Source organism: Centroberyx gerrardi, chromosome 19 (genome assembly GCF_048128805.1).
Source record: "Centroberyx gerrardi isolate f3 chromosome 19, fCenGer3.hap1.cur.20231027, whole genome shotgun sequence".
NCBI classification, from domain to species: domain Eukaryota; kingdom Metazoa; phylum Chordata; class Actinopteri; order Beryciformes; family Berycidae; genus Centroberyx; species Centroberyx gerrardi.
Genome location: NC_136015.1, coordinates 10,401,955 through 10,427,488, shown reverse-complemented (window position 1 = coordinate 10,427,488; position 25,534 = coordinate 10,401,955). Strand labels below are relative to the sequence as shown.

General features: G+C 44.1%; 1 protein-coding gene across 1 annotated transcript; it reads left to right on the top strand.

Moving 5' to 3' along the window:
• The first annotated feature begins 158 nt into the window (after positions 1-158).
• Positions 159-25,534, top strand: dnah3 (dynein axonemal heavy chain 3). The gene is made up of 61 exons (XM_071919293.2): positions 159-176; positions 612-713; positions 839-1,046; positions 1,432-1,577; positions 1,698-1,890; positions 2,434-2,629; positions 3,097-3,222; positions 4,028-4,223; positions 4,452-4,631; positions 4,772-4,902; positions 4,997-5,102; positions 5,247-5,425; positions 5,604-5,788; positions 6,076-6,199; positions 6,433-6,586; positions 6,812-6,956; positions 7,134-7,345; positions 7,638-7,729; positions 7,863-7,977; positions 8,178-8,294; positions 8,964-9,143; positions 9,286-9,422; positions 9,791-9,992; positions 10,207-10,299; positions 10,431-10,541; positions 10,700-10,814; positions 10,932-11,130; positions 11,501-11,609; positions 11,718-11,831; positions 12,044-12,220; positions 12,410-12,501; positions 12,623-12,842; positions 12,957-13,091; positions 13,210-13,321; positions 13,510-13,751; positions 13,943-14,043; positions 14,170-14,275; positions 14,471-14,600; positions 14,688-14,924; positions 15,036-15,139; positions 15,229-15,523; positions 15,664-15,843; positions 15,937-16,060; positions 16,154-16,310; positions 16,407-16,550; positions 16,985-17,651; positions 17,826-17,991; positions 18,168-18,384; positions 18,617-18,799; positions 19,021-19,219; positions 19,347-19,860; positions 20,072-21,699; positions 21,941-22,166; positions 22,317-22,561; positions 22,786-22,902; positions 23,129-23,286; positions 23,456-23,623; positions 23,739-23,881; positions 24,364-24,568; positions 24,727-24,864; positions 24,962-25,534. The coding sequence occupies exons 1-61, from the start codon at positions 159-161 to the stop codon at positions 25,313-25,315; spliced, it is 12,069 nt and encodes a 4,022-aa protein (XP_071775394.2). The 3' UTR covers positions 25,316-25,534.

The window sequence follows — 25,534 nt, the reverse complement described above, 5'->3', positions numbered from 1 at the left end:
GAAACGGTCGCACTGCACTTTGCTTGATAAAAAAAAAGAGAATCATTCCGTTCGCTTGTTTTTACTCATTCAAGTGCCTTTAGTGTTTTTTTTTCTACCTTTTGCTTTGCCTAAAAGCATCAGAGTTCCTTGTTACACTGGCTAAAACCTGAACAAAGATGGAACGGCTAAAGCAGGTAACGTTAACCTTAACCTTAAAGACGCTCTGCCTTTAATAACAATAATGTAACGTTACATTTTGACTTTGGACCATAGATCTGATGTTTCCCAACCAGCTGGAATTGTCCATTTGGTCCTCAGTTATCACCTGCGATTTCGGGACAGTTATAAACCTTCAACGTACTAAATGGTATCGTTGGCTTCTAATAACTCATTTGAGTCAGATGTTGGTTACCCTACTCCCATTCTCGGCCAACCGTTTTGATCTTTGTGGGTCTAGCTAACTGTAGTAATGCCACAGAATAATAATATTAATATACATATTTTTCCTCCTCTTTAACATTTGTTCGTGCTCAGGCAGCAAAGGATTCTACAATAAACAATTTGTTATCTATTTAATGTATAATGGAAACAGTGTGTTGCAACCCTCAGTGTTTGTATCTGACCTACAGATGGAAGATGACTCTATCCATAACATGAGTCAGTCCAGAGGATGTCCTGGTCTCCCACCTCTGCCCAAAACCTCCAATGCGGAGCCCTCAGAGCTTTATCAAGTAAGACATAGACTATTATTACTTAACCTAGTTGTAAAGACAGGTCAGTTTCGCTGAATTTTAGTCTGGTGTCATAGATAGTTACAGTACATGGCTATTAAAATTTGACATTCCTGTTACCTCAGATAGTCTTGAGGCACAGTCATCACCCACCCATCCTCCAGAGCACCTCCTGGACTCTAGCAGCTCCCTTTAAAGAGCAATGTCACCATCGTACCCCCAGCGAGTCCATTGGGAACAACTACAGCCCCCGGGCCCGGGACCTGAAGATTGGCAACCTACAGCGCAGACGTCGAACTGCCCATGACTCCTTGGTAGATTCAGCAGGGCCTTGTATCCTTTCAAAGCTCTCTCATGTCTGCCCCTGGTCTGTCTGACTAAGGGAAGACTCTCTGAGATTGCCACTTTTTTTACTTTCTTATCTGAAGACAATTTAGATATGGATTAAATGTGAACACTTAAGACTGCTCTGGAAAGTTCTCAAAAAGATATTTGATCTTAAGTAATCTTTTAGCATCTACCCCATCTGGAAGGAGACAAAAACCTACACTCAGAGGACGGTAAATATGCACTAAGCACAACACATTTTGACCAGTATATTAAATAAAATAGTGAATAGCTTCGATATATATCCTATCTGATTTGATATTCTTTTCAGTGAAACACCTTAATCTGATTGTTTTGTCCTTTCTCAGGGATTCATCCTTTTGCTCTTCAGCCTCACCTCGGCCAGAGCCAAGCCCTAGAGACTTCCTGACCCCCAGCAGCCGGCCTATGTCCCCCCAACATCAGCTGGACATCATGCACAGCCAAGAGGAGAAGATGAGGGCAGCTGAGATGGAACCTGGCGAGAGAGACCTGGAAGCAAGTATCATTGAATTCATTAGCCAGTCAATCACTGGTTGGTATCAAGCAGTCAGCCTGCTCTGAAAAACAAGAGTCCTTTCTTTTGACACATTATTGTTGTTGACTTTACTCACACAGAGGTATCAGTACTACATCACCACTGGTGTCCAGACATCTATGCTCGCCCCCGAGCCGCCCCAGCAGATGGAGAACATCACACGTCTGCTGCCTCCTCTCACTGAGGATAGTAGCAGGCACACCCAGAACCTGAGGGAGAGCCTGCAGGAGGAGGTCAAAAGAGATTACGACTTCAGTCTTAAGAAGAGCATAGGTACAAAACAACAAAGCATTCATCTCATCAATGAAATAACTGATTTTTAATGTCTGTATTGCATTATTTAGACAAGCAAAGAGAAGTCAATATCAGCTTCACATTCATTTTACAGACAAATAGTTTGATCAAAGCAAATGCAGGACTCAGATTACAATGACCATCAAGATATGGATTTCAGCTTCTCCTTTTAGTTTACATTGGAAAGGACATCTTTTTGGATCATTGAACACAGAGATCTGTGTATTTCGTTCATGTATACCACAGCGGCCATAAATAGCTAGTCCCCACACTTGGAATACAGTAAAACTGCGATGTGTGTTTGATTATGTCTTTTTTAACTTTTGTATTGTTCTTTGTATTGTCTATTGCTGTGTTGCTTTTGGCCTGCGAAACAATTGCCCTCTGGGATCATAATAAAGTTGAACTGAACTAAACTGAACTGAACTGAACTCACTTTTTCCCCTGTGAAAAAATGCCTCCCTTGCCATGAAAATTCAATTTCTTCTTCTACGTTTTGCCATCCATCTTGTTCCCCATCAGTGGATTATGTCCTGATGGACCCGTCGGAGCGACAGCGTCTGTTCATATCCAGCACCCCGAGGCCCTTCCCCAGGAGGGTGATCCGTGCGCCGGTGCCCTGGGCCAGCAGCTACCAGGAGGCCTACATGTGGCAGAGTCAGCACCTGTTCACTGTCAATTATATCATGTTCCTACTGCAGGACGTCTGGCTGAACAGGTAACACAGAACTAATGCTGTTCTAATGGAAATCTGCTGTACATTCAGTGAGCGTCAGATTGTCTTAAGTCATGTATATATATTTTCACTGATAATGTGAAAATGAAATTGTCTGAAATTGAAATGTCTGGATCACAGATTGTAGAAATAAAGACTACATCCAGTTAAATGGGGCATATTTGGAAAAGAAACTGATATTGTAATTAATCAGTAAACACGAAAAGCATGCTCCCTGTAATACTGCTCAGAGCCCTGACAGCTACATCAGTTGACCTTATGTCTGGTCACTGACACAGGAGATAGGGTGTCAGGTACAGCCACTAAACAGGCAATAGGGACAGATAAAAAGTATGAGTATGTCTAATAGGTAACAGAATGCAGGAAGCTGTTTTGTTTAATTGCTGACTTTTTGCAGTGAAACAGAAAAATGTGTAAATAGTAACTTCTCAGCTTTTATCTTTTTTCAGCTTCTCTTCCCTAAGGTTTGTCCGACTGGAGGACCTCTCCTCCTCCGACCTCCCCCTCCTTCCGTCTGAGTTTGAAGAGCTGGTCCAGAGACAGTGCCAAGCCACCAGAGACGAACTGGTCCACAAGTGAGTCTGTTCTGTCAGTAATGTTCGTCTGTCAGTGAGACCATAAACTGGTGTCCAGACTTAATCATGGTAGTCTGTCTTCAGATTGGCTTGTATGTCTATGCAGACCAAGAGAGCTAATCCTGTTGTACTGTAGGTGCAGGCTCATGTTTCCACCTTGTCCACTTTGTTAGACCCGTGTCACGCTGCCTTTCAGCGGATTACTTTACTTAATATCTCACTTGAGGATTCCGTTGCAACCTTTTCTGTGTGCCTATTGTGTAGCCTAGTGGGCTCTATAGTAGCCCAGTAGGCTATTTGACTGCATGAATGAAATATGAGCCATTGTAATTTGTAGAAATTGGCCACTATTTGTTTATTTTCATGTTCACAATTTGCACCTGCTAGGATACCATTATTCTGTGGTAGGTCAGTTTCTTTTGCTAACCATACTCAAGCCAGAGGACATCATGTGTCTGTATAGCTTTGTTTAAAGGCCAAGTAGAACTGGGAAAAAATAAAGGAAATAATTGCATCAGTAGCCAGTACAGTCAGTTGAACTCCATTAAGTAGAGTACTTACTTCTATAGGATTTCTCCAGCACACCTTCAGTAAAATGCCCTATAAACCCAAAGAGCAGTAAATGCGTAAACTGAGAGAAATGATGAGGAAAGTTTATCTCTTGTCACATCAAAAGTAATGTTGGTAGAGAAGCGGACTATATATCATTTAATAGTGTTTATGGGTGTATTGACATATTGAACAGTTACTACTGTTTGCCTTTGTAGGGAAACTACAGTGTGTCACTGCCATCTTATTGTTTCAGGTGGCTGCCGCACTGTGCATCGCTATTTGTCACCTTCAAGGACCTGTGGCTGAACCTGGTGCCCACGAGTGAGAGGGTGGTTCCAGTTATTGTCCAGGAGTTCTTCTCCTGTGTGGCTGCTCTCATGTCACTGCAGCTCCGAAGCCTCGTCATTGGCTCCTTACAGGACCTGCTACTCTTCTTCACCATACACCAGGTTTGGACTCAACTGTCAGGTGTTTCTTACCATGTTTTCTTACCATGTTAAAAGGGCAGCAGTGTGTCTCTAAGCAGCACCCAGACATACACTTCCAACTTTTATTAATTCAGTTAGCAATGATGTACTTTGGCTATGAAAGCTGATTGCATAATAATTAGCCATATTTTCCACTGATTTAATTGTGGTTCATCATCAGCTGTCTGCTCTGTGCTCTGTGTCCTCCAGGAGGGTAATGACTTTGGCGAGGTGTTTGATGAGATGAAGTATGTTCAGCCTCAGGTGCTGCTGGTCAAGCTGGAAGTGGAGGAGCCGCGCATTGTCTTTAACCCCAGCTTCCAGGAGTGTTGGGAGCTCATCCACAGAGCCTTCATGGAAATCATCAAGAGTGCTGAGAAGCTCCCGAGGGTACAATACGCCCTCAGCACAGCAAACTTTAAAGACCTCATTTCTATTTTATATCACACAATGATGTCTCAGCTATTTTACTATTTTATACACCAAACACACAGATAATCTGTGATTTACATGTGTTTTTTTGTGGGCAGGTGGAGTGTAACCTCTTTCCAGAGATCAGTAACTTGTTCCTACGCACTGTCAGTCCTGATGAGTCGCTGGTCACAGACCTAATCAACAAAGCTAAGGACATTTTCAACAAGAACACCGTGGGACCTAAAAAGTAATGACACATCAACTGTAATTACCTGTCTTGCAATTATTTGGATGTACCACAGTGACTGTTAGTAACTGTCATATTAAATTTTGATGTTCAGGTATTTGAATGTGTATACAAAATACAGCAATCTGCTGGACAATAAGGCAAAGCAGGACGTAACAGCGTTCCTCAACGAGAAGCACTCCCTTGAAGGATTTGCCAAGGTAGATATAGCTTTCCCTTCAAAATATCCACACTGAAAACATCTTCTACTTTCAACTGACCATTGTTGTCTAGATGCATTGCCGTTAATTGTTTGTTAAATGATAATTCAGTGGTAATTGAAACCTGCTCTCTCCACCCCTCAGAAAATTGAAGGTATTAATCACTTGTGGAAGGAGATTGCCTCGCTGCACGTCACGGTGCCCCTGTCCATGTTTTGTCTGTATGCCGGCAAGCTGAATGACGACCTGTGTGACTGTGCTGAGAGACTGAAAGACACGATCATCACATTTGAGGTGGAGGAGAACCGAGAGCTCAACAAGAGGTGAGAGGAAAAAAACCTCCTTAAACCTGCGCAACCTGAAATCCTTCACAGGAGAAAAAGTCTAGTAAATTCCTAGACTCAGTTCCATTCTTTGTGCAGTTTAACCAGCAAATGAATTATGTGTTTACATAAATTGTAAGAGAGAGAATGTCAACTACAAGCTACTGTTCTTTCCCAGCATCTGTCATCGCTATGAAGAGATTGCTGAGACTGTCTCAGGGAACCCAGGCACCACAGAGGAGCTGGTGTCTCTCAACCAGTACATGAAACATACCAGCGAGGTGACCCTTCACAAGCTGAAAGATGAGATCGACGAGGCAGCCAACCGCCTCTGCTTCCTCCTGGACTACGCCACTCTGCCCGGTATGTGACACCTCGAATGGTAATCACAATTAGAGTCCAATTCCATAGTAATGACATATAACATATACATATACTCTATGTTGCCCTAGTAGATGACGTATATCTCTGCATGACGTGATATATCTCTATTTGTGGTGGGTCCTTGTGATAAAATGGTGGCCTACTACAAGTAAATCTACATATGGGAAGCATTGATTATGAAGTGTTCCACCTCAGTGTTGGAAGAAAGCAGTGGTTGATACTCTATATCAATATGTTTTTTGGCTGTCTTTTCCTTCTCCCTCTAGCTGATGACCTGAGGCTGAACTCCAGTGTATTCCATTGGCCCAATCAGATCCTCACCGTGCTTGAACTCAGCAAGGCCCGTCTGGCCACCAGTAGAGAACAAGCTGAGGACCAGCTCCAAATGAGGTTACGGGATAAAGACAATGCACACGCTTTCCTCTTACAGTACACTGAAAATAATTGGCATGTAATGTGGCAATAGTTTTGCTTGGGAATTCCAACACCTTCCCCTATCTGTTCTGTTCAGTAAATCTTGCAATGTCCAGCGTTCTGTATATAACACCAAACTGACTATTGTGTCTCCAATTCAAGCTAACAGCTGAGGTGATAACTGTTAAATCTCCACTCTCCCACCTCAGGATATTAGAATTTGATCAGATGCTGGGGGATGTGGACAGGGAGATAGAGGCCTTTAAGAAGAAGGAACTGATGAGCATGGAGGAGATGAAGAACAATGTGGAGAAACTCAGTGAGCTCAGTGCCAACCTGGATGCTGCCGTCACTGAACTGGAGGTGAGATACACAGCAGTTTCACAGTGAAGACTGACATGCATGTTTTGCATACCACTTATACTTATACATGGTGGTTATACCTTTAATTTGAAAGTGCATTAACATTAGAAAGCTTTGATTCTCCAACGAAAGACAAAATACATCACCTTTCTTTTTTCTTTATCTGGAAAGTCATGTTTCAGATGGTAGCTGGAAAATGTCTGTACCACTGTGTCATTTCCACAGGACATCAACAAAGAGCAGACTCTGCTGGAGAAGGAACAGAGCCAGTTCCCCATGCTGCAAACTCTGATAGCCAACAAGCAGCCCTATGACCAGCTCTGGACCACGGCACTCAACTTCCAGAACACGTCAGAGGTCTGGATGAATGGTTGGTATCACACACTGTGCATCCATTTGTATTTTTTCACACCTGCTGTCATTTTAAATACTCTAAATGGCACGACTTATGCCTAATGGCACACCTAGCAAGCATTATGGACTTCAAGTAAAAGCAAGGACGCACAGTTTTTACATTGGTGTACTCCCTTGTTGATTTTACTCCCAGGCCCTTTCTTGGACCTGAATGCTGAGAAAATCTCTGACGATCTGGGGACCATGTGGAGGAACATGTACAAACTGACCAAGTCTTTCTCTAATCTTCCCGGGCCTTGCCGTGTGGCCAAAAGCTTCAAGAGCAAGATAGACCAGTTCAAGCGACACCTGCCCATCCTCACAACAATCTGTAACCCCGGCATCAAAGACCGCCACTGGGAGAGGGTCAGTGTTCAATTGTTCAGTTTTACTGGTTGTTTTACTTCATGCCTGCAAAAGCACTGTATTTTAGCCACAAAATGAGAGTAGCAAAAAAAACATGTTTGTTTGAAATTTTTCAATGGAAACGATATGGAGGGAATTCTATGGTTTATCATCACATCTATGTGGAAAACCAGTTGATATAGAAATCCAGTGGCAGTTTGCCTCTGGTGCAATAACCAAATGTCTTGCTACTCCTGTGACCCATGAAGCTGATGTGAATAATTGATGACACTCTACTCTTGTATGTCCACAGATCAGCAGCATTGTGGGCTTCGATGTCAAACCAGATGTGGACAGCTCACTGCTGAACATGTTGGACCTGGGACTCTCCAAGTTCTCTGACAAGTAAGACCTTTTACGTACAGTTCACCATGCTGGACTATTGATACAGATTGACATTGATTTTGTGTTAATGACACAGATTAACTGAATGACTGTGGTATCAGAATGTGATTCATTTATTTTCCCTTGTCCCTAGGTTGGAAGAGATCGGAGCCGCGGCCAGTAAGGAGTACTCTCTGGAAAAGGCCATGGAGAAGATGAAAAATGAATGGGCTGAGCTCCGCTTCGCTTTCACTGCATACAGAGATACAGTATGACCACACTGACACACACACCATATACATATGCATGTGGTACTTTCATAATAGACAGACCACAAGCCAAGGCGCACAAACATTGTCATTGTTTCATTGTTTTGTTTCACCCTTCTTGACCCACTCTGGCCCTGACTGTCATACAAAATATTGACATCAACTCATATTATTTGTAAACACTTTATATTTTATCCTAGGGTACCAGTATTGTGTCAGCAGTGGATGACATCCAAGTGCTTCTGGATGATCACATCATTAAGACGCAGACCATGCGAGGGTCACCTTTCATCCAGCCAATAGAGACTGAATGCAAGGTAAGACACAACAACACAAATCATCCTTGGTCCACTTGAGAGGGTGACATCTCAGTATAGGGATGAGAGCCTTTGCCGTGTAAGTCGATAGGCATGAGTACTGTACATAGGCATACTCAACTATGCTGTCAATCAAAGCGGCTTTAAGAGGTAGCCTTGATGTCTCCTTCCTTTCTTCTCCTCTTTAACACACATTTTTTTACTATCCTCCTTTTCATTCCTTCTTCCCTTGATACCTGTTGATTTTAAGATTTTACTGATCACTTAAGCGCAGTAAAGTCTGGCCCGAAGCGATATGGCAGATCTCAGGCAGGACGCTTCTGGTTGACCCAAAGTCTAGGCTTAAGACTAAATGTGACCAGGCTTTTTCTATCAGCGTCCCTAGGCTTTGGAACTACCTGCCTGAGGAGCTAAGGCTAGCAGAATCAATATCAACTTTTAAATATAAACACTTCTTAAAACGTATTTTCATAGACTTGCTTTTATGTGATTTTTTTCTTTCTTATTCTCTTCTTTTGTCTTGTTGTGTCCTCTGGTTTTTATTTATTTTAATTTATTTGATGAGTACATGAGTATGATTGCACTGTAAACTACTATATAGCGCTATACAAACAAAGTATGTTTCATGTATAATTTTCTTATTCTCACACTTTTTATCTCTTCCCTTAGCAATGGGAGGACAAACTGCTGACTATGCAGGACATCCTAGATTCCATGTTGAAGTGTCAGGCCACTTGGCTTTACCTCGAACCCATCTTCAGCTCTGAGGACATCATTGCCCAGATGCCTGAGGAGGGACGCAAGTTTGCCATTGTGGACAGCTACTGGAAGGATATCATCGCCGAGGCGGTGAGATCCTTGTAACATTTACACAGCTTTCTGTGCTCTGTGTTAATCTGTGTGTGCGTGGACTGTGATTTGCGTTCAACGAGTCTCATGCACTTGACTTTGCTGTGTGTGCTTGATTCTCTGTGTGAATGTGTGGGTCCAGGTTAAGGACACGCATGTGTTGGTGGCTACAGCCCAACACAACATGCTGGGGCGGCTACAGGAGTCCAATGTGTTCCTGGAGGACATCCAGAAAGGCCTCAACACCTACCTGGAGAAGAAGAGGCTCTATTTCCCAAGGTGGCTCAGTATACATGATGAACTCAAACTGATTTACTCATGTATAGTTACGTCTACACTATGAGTGCTAGTGTGTCAGTCATAATGCCCAATCATATATCAGCAGAGAAAATTGAGTGAAGTGAATTTCACTTCACTCAAACCTTAACAATTGCTCATTGTAGCAACTCAGCTTTCTATGGAAAAGGACACTGGAGACAGCCTTCTGGACTGACATTTATTTCAGCACCAACAAATACAACTACATCACGCAATATACAAAAAGCAGTGGCTCTCTCTGCCTCCTGACCAATGCTCGACCACGCCCCTGCTTGCCATCTTCAAAACTTCAGTTTCCTCTTGCGTCTTTATCTTCATCATTTCCCCAGGTTCTTCTTCCTGTCCAACGACGAGCTGCTGGAGATCCTGTCAGAGACCAAGGACCCCCTGCGCGTCCAGCCCCACCTGAAGAAGTGCTTCGAGGGCATCGCCAAACTGGAGTTCACCGAGGACCTGGAGATCACCGGCATGATCAGCTCTGAGAAGGAGACTGTGCCCTTCACAGAAAAGATCTGCCCAGCCCAAGCCAAGGTATGGACCATTCAATGTATAGCCTATAGAAATAGAGCTGTGTCACTATTGTTTATGTATGATGCACTGCCCACTTTTAATCACTGCTGTTTCTATGTTTTATGTACAGTATGTATGTATCATTCTTTCGTTTCACATGACAGTGGTTACTGAAATGAGTTAAATTAGAATTTGTTTTATTTACGGTGTGTGGTGTATTGCCATTTCATTTCAGGGTATGGTAGAGAAGTGGCTGCTACAGGTGGAGAACGTGATGCTCAGGAGTGTCCGGGATGTCATCCATCAAGGATTGATTCAGTATGCTGAGGTACAGTATATGGATGTCAAACGTTTTTATTGGAATCTGGGGTGAACCTGAGTTTTTAACTCACTACCATTTTGAATAAGGAATCTCCACTCTTGAATCCATCCTTGTTTTGAATCCATTATCTTCTATAGATGCCGAGGAAGAAGTGGGTGTTGCAGTGGCCTGGCCAAGTTGTCATCTGTGCTTCCTCCATCTTTTGGACTAGTGAAGTGTCTGAAGCCATCCAGACCAACTCGCTACCTGTCAGTCTTCTTCACCATTCACCATCTGATTCACCATTACCACCACTACAAATTTCCACATAGCAAGTCTTCTAAGCTTCCCAAACTGTGTAAATAATCATTTAGAAATAATCACACTGTATTCTAACATGTGCATTGTTTATCCATTCCACTCCAAGGCCTATGTGGAGAAGTGTAATGCCCAGATTGCTGACATAGTGGAGCTGGTGCGTGGGAAACTTCCAGGAGGGGCAAGGATGACGCTTGGCGCTCTTACTGTGATAGATGTGCATGGTAATATCCCAATACCAAATACTCTGTTGATGATAATTGGATATTTCAAATGGATGAAGTGTGTACTCTTGATTAAATCCATCTTATAGTAAATCTCATGCATTTTTTCTGTCCTAGCTCGAGATGTTGTGGCAAAACTGGCGGAGGACCGCGTCTCCTCGCTGAATGACTTTGCATGGATTTCTCAGCTGCGTTACTTCTGGGAGGGTGGAGACGTGATGCTGCGTATGATCACCACCTGTTTGAAGTATGGCTATGAATATCTGGGCAACTCTCCCCGTCTGGTCATCACACCACTTACTGACCGCTGCTACAGGTCAGTTATGATTTGGTTGATCCCTTATCCTTATTGCTATGTCCTTATCTTATGGAGGGAGGGCTGTGAACTACAACCTGATAATAGTAACAAGTATGTATAGATACTACCATATAGGCTTGGCGATATCCAAAATTTAATGTCACGATATTGTCCCGCCAAAATATATATATATTTTGTTTGTTTTTTTACAGTTTTTTTTTTTTTTTAGTTTTTTTTCTCACGTTTTCTGGGGGGGGGGGGATTTTATTTTATTTCTTCCAAATTACATCCAATTTCTATGCTGTTAATAATAATAATTAGAGATTTCGATATCACAAAATCGCGATATTCACGAAATATCGCGATACTCGATAATATGGCACACCAGGACACTGATGGGGGCTCTGAAGTTGAACTTGGGAGGAGCTCCTGAGGGTCCTGCAGGAACTGGCAAGACTGAGACCACAAAGGATTTGGCTAAAGCCTTGGCTAAACAGGTAACATAATGTGACTCCCAAACTGTTATCAGTAAGACACATCCTACATTTCATCAGCTTTTATTAATTTCACTTAATATTGCCTTTAAAGCTGTGATTTGTTCTTAGTGTGTGGTGTTCAACTGCTCTGATGGTCTGGACTACAAGGCCATGAGTAAATTCTTCAAAGGACTGGCTCAGTCCGGAGCTTGGGCCTGCTTTGATGAGTTCAATCGTATTGAGGTGAGCACCGCTGCTCAGTCACATTGCAGATAGTGGTGTCTCTGCTCAAGGCAGTGGCTTTATTCCTTCTAATAATCATCGAGTACATGATAATACCTATACCCATACTTATGCAATACATGTTAATCTAGTAGAGATTCATTGAATTGCTTACTGATGTTATGTGTGCCTGTCTGTGTGTGTGTGTGTGTGTGTGTGTGTGTATGTCCCAGGTGGAGGTACTTTCTGTGGTGGCTCAGCAGGTCCTCTGCATACAGCAGGCCGTTGCCAAGGATTTGAAGACCTTCATGTTTGAGGGGACAGAGCTGTCACTCAACCCCACCTGTTCTGTCTTCATCACCATGAACCCTGGCTACGCCGGCAGGGCCGAGCTCCCTGACAACCTAAAGGTACATTGCTGTAGTACTGTAGTACGGTCATAAACACCAGATACCAGAGCAGAATCTGATATCTGATTGAATATAGTGGACATATCTACTCCCTATTTTACCCAGATAAATTGAAAAAGGCTTAGAGCAACATACTGTAGAATATAAAGTGCTGGAATTTGAAGCATAGCTGTCAATCTTGTCTTGTAGGCTCTTTTCCGTACAGTGGCTATGATGGTGCCAGACTATGGTCTCATTGGAGAGATCTCACTGTACTCTATGGGCTTCATTGAATCTCGCAGGTATGTGCAACTGATGTCCTGCACAAAATATTGTTGATCGATATATTGTTTCCTAAGGTAGACTCAGCTCTTGGTTTGCTCACATACCAAGTCAAATTTCTCATTGCACTTTCACTGGTAGTCTGGCCCAGAAGATCGTGGCCACCTATCGTTTGTGCTCGGAGCAGCTGTCCTCCCAGCACCACTATGACTACGGTATGCGGGCTGTGAAGTCTGTGCTGACCGCAGCAGGGAACCTGAAGCTGAAGTACCCCGAGGAGAACGAGAGCGTGCTGCTGCTTAGGGCGCTGATGGATGTCAACATGGCCAAGTTTTTGGCACAGGATGTACCACTGTTTCAGGTGACACATTATGCGTCCCTTGTTCCCCACCTACTGTTTGTTTATTTTTGTGTATGTATCAGTGTGCTTGTGTTTCATTCTTATTCAGTTCAAGTCTCCTGCTGTTGCCCATAGGGTATCATCTCTGATCTATTCCCTGGAGTGGTCCTTCCCAAACCAGACTATGATCTCCTCCTCAAGGCTCTCAATGACAACATTGCCAAGCTCAAGCTCCAGCCTGTCCCATGGTTCATTGGCAAAATCATCCAGGTATCAAGGCAGAGTATCACTTTGTAATTCTTAAGCCTCGTAAACCTTCTGTTTGGTTAGTTGAAATACTACAGCAACGTAAATGCTGTAAGAATTTCATTTGTGTCATGGTGTGTAGGTGTATGAGATGATGTTGGTCCGTCACGGCTTTATGATAGTAGGAGATCCTCTTGGGGGAAAGACTTCTGCCTATAAAGTTCTTGCTGCTGCCCTTCGAGACCTCTATGAAGGTAAGCCTTTCAATTTACTTACCATTTACTTGCCACCACATTTTCATTACCCATGGTAAAATAGACACAAGCAAGTCATCAACAATGACTGACTCATTGTAGTTGAGTAGTTTCGGTGATATGCCTGTTCAGTTTTGCATTCTTTGCTCTCATATGGGTTTATTCACTGACTCATCCTCCCCATCCAGCCAACCTAATGGAGGAGTTTGCAGTGGACTACTGCATCATCAACCCCAAGGCCATCACCATGGGCCAGCTGTATGGCTGCTTTGATCCGGTCAGCCATGAGTGGTCTGACGGTGTCCTGGCCACCACCTACAGGGAGCAGGCTGTCTCCACCTCAGACGATCGCCAGTGGATCATCTTTGATGGGCCCATCGATGCTGTGTGGATTGAGAACATGAATACTGTGCTGGATGACAACAAGAAGGTATCGGCCATTTTGATGCCTGCCTTGCTATCTCATTTTTGAATGCTGCAAAAATAGTCTTTTCCCTGATTTATTTCACAGTGTCACCAGTAATACCAGACTTTTCAGTGTCAGTCTACTGTACTGTATTGGTGAGGCTTATAGTGTGTGACAATAAGCTGATTAGTGTTTTTTATTCTGTTCTCTACTAGCTCTGTCTGATGAGTGGTGAGATCATCCAGATGAGTTCCAAGATGAGTCTGATCTTTGAACCTGCCGACCTGGAGCAAGCCTCACCGGCTACCGTCAGTAGGTGAGCAGCTAGGACAGGAGCTGCACCTGTAACTGTGGCACACAAATTGAAAGCATTGATTTTGAGAGAAAGTTTATGACAAAATTAGTTGTCGCTGGTTTGTTGAGTGTTACCTTCTGTCTGAAGGTGTGGTATGATCTACATGGAACCTCAGCAGCTGGGCTGGGCTCCTTTCAGAGACTCTTACATGGACACACTGCCTGAGAGCCTGAGCACTGAACATAGAGAGCTGGTGAGATTACACACACACGCACACACACACACACACACTCATGTTTTGATGCAGACACAGTGTTATCTGCTAATGCTACCGTTTCTTCTGCAAACAGGGCTCACTGACAGCCTTTCAATGTTTGTGTTGCTTTAATGTCCTGAAGATATGATGTGATGTGTCCTGTATCTGTTTGTTTGGTCTTCTTTCCCATAGATATTGGATATGTTTGATTGGCTAGTTCAGCCCTGTCTGGACTTTGTAGCCAGCGAGTGTCGCTTTGTGGTGCAGACATCCCCCATCCACCTGGCTTACAGTCTGATGAGGCTGTACACCTGCCTGCTAGGTCAGTAAGACTGACATTTTATTCATAATCAGTCAATCAGTACATCTTTTTATCAGTGTGAGTGTTAATGTCCCTGTCTGGATCCAGATGAAATTTCTGCGTCAGGAACCAACGGTGAAGAGAACATGTCCAGCCAGCAGATAACCATGTGGCTGCAGGGCCTGTTCCTATTCGCTGTAGTATGGACTCTGGGTGGGACCATCAACGGGGACAGTCGTAAGAAGTTTGACGCCTTCTACCGCAACCTGCTCATGGGCATGGATGATGAGCACCCCCGCCCCAAGAATGTCAAACTCACCAAGAGCAACATCTTCCCCGAGCGAGGTCACCTATTCTACACAATTATTGTGTATTCAGTTGTCATACCAGTTAAAGAATGTCCACCTCTTACTTTTTTCACATTAGTGATGCACATTGTTTCCTTATTGTTTGTAGGCACTGTCTATGACTACTACTTCCACAAGGATGGACGTGGACAGTGGAATGTATGGACTGATTCAATCACAAAGGAGGAGAGCATCATCCCAGCTGGAGCCAATGTAAGTGTACTGATGTCACAGCAGTTATGGCTGCTGAAGATGCCTCTGTGGATGGCTATGTTCTCTGAAACCCCTCCTCTCCTCACCAGGTGTCAGATCTCATCATCCCCACCATGGAGACGGCACGTCAGCTTTTTTTCCTGCGTACCTACCTGGCACATGAAATACCCATGCTGTTTGTGGGGCCCACTGGAACCGGCAAGTCTGTCATCAACAACAGCTTCTTAGTAAAGCTGCCTAAGGAGCGTTACACGCCCAACTGTATCAACTTCTCAGCCCGTACATCAGCAAATCAAACCCAAGACATCATCATGGCCAAGCTGGACCGAAGGAGGAAGGGGGTGTTTGGGCCTCCTATGGGAAAGAAGTGTGTTGTCTATGTCGGTAAGGATGATGGCACATTTAATCCCATAATACTGGGTTAGAAGTAAATTAATGAATGAATAATGAATGAATTTTAGACTAAACTTAATTTCAGTTCACTGACTTTTCATGGACGAATTAATATGATCTCTCCCACATAGACGACCTGAACATGCCGGCTAAGGAAATCTATGGCGCCCAGCCCCCAATTGAGCTGCTAAGACAGTGGATTGACCACCACCACTGGTATGACAAGAAGGACACCTCCAGACTGGACATAGTGGATGTGCTGTTTGTCTCTGCTATGGGGCCTCCTGGGGGTGGGAGGAATGACATTACAGGTACTGTTGAAAGGATTATGATATTGGCGATTTCATTAAAGAAAGCTGTGCTAAGGATGTTTACTGTTATTAACAAAATATTTGAAATGCTAGGCCGCTTCACCCGGCACTTGAACATCATCTCTATTGATTCCTTTGATGATGAAACACTGAGCAAGATATTCAGCTCCATTACTGACTGGCACTTCAGCAAGGGGTTCGATGCTTCGTTCTACAGGTAACTCGTCAAATACGTATTTGAATGTCATACAGTTTGAGAATGATATAAATCATCTTTGTCAGGGAACATTATTTTGTCTTTATTTCCTAGGCTAGGTAAGATCATGGTACAGGCCACCATGGCCGTCTATAAGGATACCATGGACAGCTTCCTCCCCACCCCATCCAAGTCCCACTACATCTTCAACCTGCGGGACTTTGCTCGAGTGATCCGAGGTGTACTTCTGGCTCCACACACACACATGCAGGTAAGACTGGAAACAACAGTGAAATGTTTGATTGAAGACATGAATCAGGAATACTCGTAAAATCTATTCTTTGTGTATGTTGATCATTTATGTCAGGAGGGAGACAAACTGATCCGTCTGTGGATCCACGAGGTCTACCGTGTTTTCTATGACCGGCTCATCGACACTGAGGACAGAGAAACATTCTTTAACATTGTCAAAGACAGAACCTCTGGCTTATTTAAGCAGACCATGGATAAGGTATCACCCTGCACCATTTGATTAAACCGCACACACACACTCACACTCAAATGACATTGTTATACAGCTGTGGGATTGTTCCTCATGATGTTGGCAGGAGTTCAGGTTTTCACCCCTGTCTGTCTGTCAAGGCTGAACCTTGGTGGACAGATAGTCCTTGGTCCAAGGATCAGTTGAATAGATTTTGGTGGTGATCTGGATCTTGGATTTCTGTCATTAGACAATTTTTTTTCTCTCGCAATAACTATTATGCTGCGTTCATACACAGTTCATACAACAGAAATGATAAACATAAACCATTATGGAGGCTGCAGCTTTGTAAGTTGGAGAATTGTTCAGTATTGATGGAGGTTTGCACTCTACCGAGTGCCCTCTAGTTTTAAAACTGATGTTGCTGTGTTTAATTCTAAACCTCTCCTATCATGTTTGTCCAGCTCCTGAGCCACCTCTGCTCAAATGGCAAGGTAGTGGACGAGACCATCCGCAGCTTGTTCTTCGGTGACTATGCCAAGCCTGATACTGACAACAAGGCCTATGATGAGATCACAGACTTGCGTGCCTTGCAGGAGGTGATGGAGTTTTACCTGGACGAGTTCAACAACTGCAGCAAGGCACCCATGTCTCTCGTCATGTTCAAGTTCGCCATTGAGCACATTTCCCGCATCTGCCGTGTGCTGAAACAAGACAATGGCCACCTTCTGCTGGTGGGCATTGGTGGCTCAGGGCGCCAGAGCGCCACTAAGCTGGGCACCTTCATCAATGACTATGTCCTGTTCCAAATCGAGCTGACCAAGAACTACAGCATGTCAGAGTGGCGTGATGACCTGAAGCGGGTGATGCTTAAAGCAGGCATTGAGGGCAAGAGCCTTGTGTTCCTGTTCAATGACAGCCAGATCAAGGACGAGGCCATGGTAGAAGACATCAACATGCTGCTGAACACTGGTGACGTGCCTAACATCTTCCCTGCAGATGAGCGTGCTGACATCATTGAGAAGGTGCAGGGCATTGCCCGGATGGAGGGCAAGAAGATTGATGCCACTCCACTCTCCATGTACAACTTCTTCATTGACCGCGTCAAGGCCAACCTTCACATTGTACTTGGTGGGCACCTTTACCCTTTCCATTGATGTTTAGCTTTTTTGTAGTAGAGAAAATGTACTTTAATCCACAAGACAGTTGGGGTTTCTATTGAGACCTTGTCCAATGGCCTCATCGTCTTTGATTGAAGTATTACTAAGGAAGTACTAATTGGGAATGATGATTGTCATTCAACAGCCATGAGTCCCATCGGTGATGCATTTAGGAACCGTCTTAGGATGTTCCCCTCCCTCATCAACTGCTGCACTATTGACTGGTTCCATGCCTGGCCAAATGATGCTCTGGAGATGGTGGCCCACAAGTTTTTGGAGGATGTGGAGCTGGAGAGTGACGTCAGACTGGAGTAAGGATGCAAATAACATCTGAGTTGTTCTAACTGCTTTACAGTGCCATAGACTTAATTTGCACTCATAGTATTTATAAATTGATGGATCAGCAAGTGCCTTAACATAGTATAGAATGTCTAGCTTTGTGAAATATACATTTAGTACATGTTGCTTCTTTTTGATGTGATCTCAGGGTGGTGGAAATGTGCAAGACCTTCCAGACAAGTGTCAGGGAAATGTCTCAAAGGTACTTCTCCAGACTGAGGAGACACAACTACATCACGCCCACCTCCTATCTGGAACTCATCCTCACCTTCAAGACCCTGCTCAATGCCAAGAGGAATGAGGTGGACACTGTGAGGAACCGTTACATTGTTGGTCTGCAGAAACTGGAGTTTGCTGCATCTCAGGTGATGCTCCCTGACAAGCCTTTTTTATTTACTAAAGAATTTGAAATTTGTTTATTACTTAATAATTGATGGGCAAATGTTATAAACATTGGAAATTGTATTAGCTTCAGGCCAAACTTCTCCTGTCAGTTATAACATAAACATTCAAGTTTTACCTTGCTCCTATGACCAAATCAATGACGGTAATGCAGTGACACACTGCTGGTCAACTAACTCCATACTATGTCCACAGGTGTCAGTGATGCAGCAGGAGCTGACAGCCTTGCAGCCAGAGCTCATCCAGACCTCAGCTGAGACAGACAAGATGATGGTAAAGATCGAGAAGGAAACAGTGGAGGTGGACGCTAAGAAAGCACTAGTGTCTGCTGATGAGAAAGTGGCCAATGAAGCAGCAGCTGCAGCTAAAGCCATAAAGGTATCGTACATTTACACGTTTCAGGAGCAATGACACTGTCTGGGCTATACTGCAAAAAAATCCATCTTAACAAGTAATTTAGTGTAGTATTGAGTCTAAAAAATTTTAAGATTTAAAGTACTAGAATAAGTAACTTGTTAAAATAGATGTTTTTTGCGGAGTGTGGGTTTGCAGACCCCTGCATGTTTAGAAACTGAGGATTGTGCACTGTTGGTCTTCAGGATGAGTGTGAGGGAGACCTGGCAGAGGCTATGCCTGCCCTGGAAGCTGCCCTGTCAGCCCTGGACACCCTCAAACCTTCAGACATCACAGTAGTTAAGTCCATGCAGAATCCCCCAGGTCTAGTTAAACTAGTCATGGAGTCCATCTGTGTCATGAAGGGTATCAAACCTGAGAGGAAACCTGATCCTGGCGGCTCAGGTAAGATCATGGCTTTGAAAGAATGATCTTGATATGGCATTGTCCTTATTGACAAACTCAATACAAAATATCTATCATTACATTTTTAATATTACTCTAAAAGAAATCTGACTTGTTTGTGTCCCAGGCAAGATGATTGAGGACTACTGGGCCCCCTCTAAGAAAGTCTTGGGAGACATGAAATTTTTGGAAAACCTCAAAGCCTATGACAAAGACAACATCCCTGCCCCCTACATCAAGAAAATCAGAGACAAGTTTATCGACAACCCTGAGTTTCAGCCCTCTATCATTAAAAACGTCTCCTCCGCTTGTGAGGGTCTCTGTAAATGGGTGCGAGCAATGGAGGTGTATGAGCGTGTAGCCAAAGTCGTGGCCCCCAAGAAGGAAAGACTGAAGCTGGCTGAGGATGAGCTAGCTGTCCAGATGGACATGTTGGCTGTGAAGAGAGCCGAGCTGAAAGAAGTTGAAGACAGACTGCAGAGCCTGAATGACACTTTCGAGGCCATGAACAACAAGAAGAAAGAGCTGGAGGATAACATTGAACTGTGCTCTCAAAAGCTGATCAGGGCAGAGAAGCTGATAGGAGGACTGGGAGGAGAGAAGGACAGGTGGACAGAGGCTGCCAGGCTACTAGGAATAAGGTATATCAGAAATACACCTTCACAATTATTCAGGATTCAGGCCCTTTCAAGTATTTAATTTCAGTGATGATGATTATAACAATATTGGTGATGATAATTTACATATCACCTTTTAACTCGAGGAATTTCTGTTGTCATTCCATATGTAAGTATGCATGCAGTGTACGTGAGGTTAAATATTAACTAGACTAACTAAACCTTCCTTCTCTAGATACACCAACCTGACAGGTGACATACTCCTCTCCTCTGGAACTGTATCATACCTAGGGGCATTTACAGTAGACTACCGTATGGAGTGCCAGCAACAGTGGCACATCCTGTGCCAAGAGAGGAAAATACCATGCTCTGAGGACTTCACCCTCAGCAACACCCTGGGCAACCAAGTGGCCATCAGGGCATGGCAGATTGCTGGGCTTCCCGTAGACTCCTTCTCCACAGACAATGGCATCATTGTATCTAACTCCCGTCGCTGGCCCCTCATGATTGACCCTCAGGGTCAAGCCAACAAGTGGATCAAGAACATGGAGAAGGCTAACAAGCTTGCTGTCATCAAGCTCTCAGATGGAAACTACTTGAGAACCTTGGAGAACTCCATCCAGTTTGGAACCCCAGTTCTCTTGGAGAATGTTGGAGAAGAACTGGATGCAGTGCTTGAGCCCGTGTTGCTGAAGCAGACCTTCAAACAGCAAGGTGTTGAGTACATGAAACTAGGAGAGAACATTGTGGAGTATTCCAAAGACTTTTTGTTCTACATGACCACTGGGCTGAGGAACCCTCACTACCTCCCAGAAGTGGCCGTCAAAGTGTGCCTGCTGAACTTCATGATCACCCCTCAAGGCTTAGAGGACCAGCTCTTAGGGATTGTAGCTGCCAAGGAGAAACCTGAACTGGAAGAGAAGAAGAACCAGCTCATTCTGGAGAGTGCCGCCAACAACAAACAGCTAAAGGAGATTGAGGATAAGATCCTGCAGGTGCTCTCCTCTTCTGAGGGGAACATCCTGGAAGATGAGACAGCCATTAAGATCCTGTCATCCTCCAAGGTCCTCTCTGAGGAAATCTCTAAGAAGCAAAAAATCGCCAGTGTCACCGAAAAGGAGATTGATGACACTCGCATGGGCTACCGTCCTGTGGCTGAGCACTCGTCCATCTTGTTTTTCTGCATCTCAGAACTGGCCAACATCGAGCCTATGTACCAGTACTCCCTGACCTGGTTCATCAACCTCTACCTACATTCCATTGCCCAGAGCTTGAAGAGTGATGACCTGGCCGAAAGGATCAAGAATATCGTTGAGCACTTTACCATCAGCATCTACAATAATGTGTGCCGCTCGCTTTTTGAGAAGGACAAGCTGCTGTTCTCCCTGCTGCTCACTGTAGGCATTATGCAGGGCAAAGGTCAGGTTGATGACCAAGTCTGGCGCTTCCTCCTCACCGGTGGCATTGCTTTGGATAACCCTTTCCCCAACCCTGCCCCTGAGTGGCTTTCTGACAAATCTTGGTCTGAGATTGTTAGGGCCTCCAAGCTTGCAAACCTGGATGGGTTCTTTGAGCATGTCCAAGACAACATCTCCAAATGGAAGAAGATCTATGATTCGGGAAAGCCCCATGAGGAGCAGTTGCCTGACCAGTGGAGGGTGTTGGTGGGGATGGACCGAATGGTAGTGGTCAGGTGCTTCAGGCCAGATAAGCTGGTGCCAGCAGTGCAGGAGTTCATAGTGGACAACATGGGACGTGCTTACATTGAACCGCCCACCTTTGACCTGGCAGGGAGTTATAGTGACTCCAACTGCTGCTCTCCTCTCATCTTTGTGCTGTCACCGGGATCTGATCCAACTGCAGGTGATTTATCAAAGACGTATACCCCTCCTACATTTTAACTGATAGGCTTTTGTGCATTTTCCTTCTATTAATTGATCATGCTCTTTTTCAGTTGATATAACAAGAATACACTAACAAACAAGATCTCAACTAACTTTCTAGTCATGCTGATAAAATAATGTGAAATCTTTGTTCAAAAGTCACGGCCGTTTTTACTCTCAAACACCAAAGCCTTCATGACAGCATTGCATTGGTCCTTCAGGTCTGCTGAAGTTTGCTGATGACCTGGAGATGGGGGGTAGTAAGACCCAAACCATTTCCCTTGGGCAGGGACAGGGACCCATAGCGGCCCAGATGATTGACAGAGCCATCAAAGAAGGCACCTGGGTGGTGCTGCAGAACTGCCACCTGGCCACCAGCTGGATGCCCACACTGGAGAGGATCTGTGAGGAGGCCATCACCCCAGAGAACACACCCCCCAGCTTTAGGTTAGCTGTAACTACAAAAGAATATATGAATGAATAAATGCGTGGAGCAGATTTTACTGTGTGAACTGAACTGAAACACGCCACGATTCTAGTACTAACACAAGCATCTTGCATGAAAAACATAAGTCAAATCTTGCCTCTTCTCCACAGGTTGTGGTTAACCAGTTATCCATCGGACAAGTTCCCAGTCAGTATCCTGCAGAATGGGGTGAAGATGACCAACGAGCCTCCTAAAGGACTGAGAGCCAACCTGCTACGCTCCTACCTGAGTGACCCCATCTCTGACCCGGCCTTCTTTGGCAGCTCCAAGAAACAGGCCGTTTGGCAGAAGCTCCTGTTTGGTCTCACCTTCTTCCACGCTCTGGTGCAGGAGAGGAGGAACTTTGGACCTCTCGGTGAGACGTATAATTAACTGTAGGTCTTATGTGCTGTTTTGCCCCTGTGTAAGATGAAACCTTGTTTTTACACTGGGGCATTTGAATCTGGTATAAAGTTTATTCAATTTTGACATTATCTTAAACATTCTTCTGTTCTTTTTTTTAGTGTCAGATATCTTTAGTTTATTATTGTTTGTTAAAATTAAGCTACAGTGTTGCTCTTTTCTCTATTCTCTCCTCAGGTTGGAATATCCCCTATGAATTTAATGAGTCTGACCTGAGGATTAGTATGAGGCAGATCCAGATGTTCCTGGAGGAGTATGATGAGGTTCCACTGGAGGCCCTCACATATCTGACAGGTAAGACTTCCATGGTTATTAATGCGACAGGGCACTCATTTACATCAGTGAAATGGGCAGCAGTGTGATGCAGCAAGAATCTGTCCTGCTGAAGCGTATCACATTTTTATTATTTATTTATCATAGTACAAAGCCTTAGCAAAACCTTTCAATACATCTCACCACAATGTCCTGGAATGTCCCGGAATCTTTTTTGTTCATATAATCTTTCTCTTTCTCGTCTCAGGTGAGTGCAACTATGGCGGCAGGGTGACAGATGACAAAGACAGGCGTCTGCTGCTGTCTCTCCTGTCTATCTTCTACAGCTGGGAGTTGATAGAGCAGGAGCGCTACCACCTGTGTGAGGGGGAGCTGTATTATGTCCCACCTCATGGCCCCTATCAGGTACTGTCAAAGCACCACATTCCTAAATGACGCTATATCAAAGACTGCCATATCCAACTTTATCATGTATGATATTACATAAGGCAGTGGTATCTTGGCTGATGTTGTCACAAGTGTACTGTAAAGCACATCAATTGCACAGTTATAATTTCTATTGTTTTTATTCCAGACTTATGTTAATTACATTCGGAATCTACCAATTAGTGCCGATCCTAGTGTGTTTGGACTTCATAGCAACGCTGACATCACTAAAGACAATCAAGAGACCAATCAGCTGCTGGATGGAGTGCTGCTGACTCTGCCCAGACAGTCAGGAGGCGGGGCTAAGTCTCCTCAGGTTAGCTGTACCTATAGTCTGAGGGCATGCAAAATGACATTTTGACACTTTGAGTTCTCTGGAGAAACAGCATATACAGGCCTGTAATTCATATTGTCTTCTAATTGTGTCTTAGGAAGTGGTAGATGAGCTGGCGGAGGACATCCTGTCCAAGCTGCCAGCAGACTTTGATGTGCAAATGGTGATGGAAAAATACCCGGTCATGTATGAGGAGTCCATGAACACTGTTTTGAGACAGGAAATAATCCGCTTCAACAGGTAATAACAACTCATGTTCTGTTCAGCAAGTCGATTCTCAAGGTTTCTCTTGAAATTGCACACCTATTAACCACATTAAATTATAAATACTGTAATAATAATAATAATGATGATGATAATAATACATTTTCTTTGTATAGCGCTTTTCAAGATACTCAAAGATACTTAACATGAAATAGCATTTGCAAAAAACAGTATACAAATACATAGAGTATATACAGTATAAAAAAACTATACTATATAAAACTGTGTAAAACTGTATAAAAAAACTAAAATATGGGATAAGTCAGTAGAACCAGGCACTAAAATTACATGGCACAACCAGTAGCAGTCAAACAGTGGCAGTAGCAGTCAATAAGAAAAGTAGCAACAACTCATAATAACTTTAAAATAACTCATGTTCATTTATCTGTCTGTGCGAGGTACAGTCATGAAATCCTTCACAATTAATATTTTATCACATCTGTCGCCCCTCCTGTCAGACTCACTCATGTGGTGCGTGTCAGCTTGGTGAACATCCGCAAGGCTCTGAAGGGCCAGGTTGTTATGTCTGCTGAGCTGGAGAACGTCTTCAACAGCATGCTGGTGGGCAAGGTGCCCGCTATGTGGGCAGCCAAGTCCTACCCCTCCCTCAAGCCAATGGGGAGCTATGTGGCTGATCTCCTGGCCAGGCTGCACTTCCTACAGGTTAGAAATAACATTGTTTAGGGTGACACAGACCTCGGCAAAATGGGTCGCTGAACCTCCTTCATATTCAAATCTTAGTAAAGCAACATTGAATGGGTGACATTGCCCGTTTGACTATGCTAATAGCTATGTATGTGCTTGGATGTCTGTTTTGACAGGAGTGGATAGACAACGGCCCACCTACAGTCTTCTGGCTCTCTGGCTTCTTCTTCACCCAGTCGTTCCTCACTGGAGTATCTCAGAATTTTGCCAGGAAGTACACCATCCCCATAGACTACATCGGCTTCGAATTTGAGGCATGCAATGAAATACAATTGTTTCTCAACTTTATCTGTGTTTTTGCCAAGCTATCCATTTTTGGAGTGGATTTTCATACTTTCAGTTGTGTTCCAGGTGACCAAAGAGGAGACCCATATGGATGAGAAGCCAGAGGATGGGGCCTATGTTAGGGGCCTTTTCCTTGAGGGGGCGCGCTGGGACAGGGAGAAGATGGTCATCGGAGAGTCCCTCCCCAAGATCCTCTTTGACCCTCTGCCCATCATCTGGCTCAAGCCTGGAGAGATGGCCAAGTTCAAACATGAAAACCTCTATGTGTGTCCCGTTTACAAAACCAGCGCCCGTCGAGGAACCCTGTCCACCACAGGCCATTCTACCAACTATGTCCTGCCCATCGAGCTGCCCTCTGACCAGCCGCAGAAGCACTGGATTAACCGAGGGGTGGCCTGCCTCTGCCAGCTGGATGACTAAGAACTAGCTGGAAGTTAGATCTCTGAGAGCTAATTCAGTGTTTGAGGTAACTATTAAAATATACACCAAACAAATGCATTTGTGTTTGTATGCAAAAATGACACAGGTATACATTAGTGTAGCTTATTGACTGGTCCAAGATGTTGACAATGTTGCTTGAGCTTGAGGCTTGTTGAATGCCCCATGTTTGCAACCAGGAATCAATCATGAAATAATAGA

What these genes read in the sequence shown, in the direction of transcription:
- dnah3 (XM_071919293.2), top strand. An exon ending in TCACTGCATACAGAGATACA is followed by an intron (nt 7,978 to 8,177) that starts GTATGACCACAC and finishes ATTTTATCCTAG; the next exon opens with GGTACCAGTATTGTGTCAGC. An exon ending in GAGGAACTTTGGACCTCTCG is followed by an intron (nt 22,562 to 22,785) that starts GTGAGACGTATA and finishes TTCTCTCCTCAG; the next exon opens with GTTGGAATATCCCCTATGAA.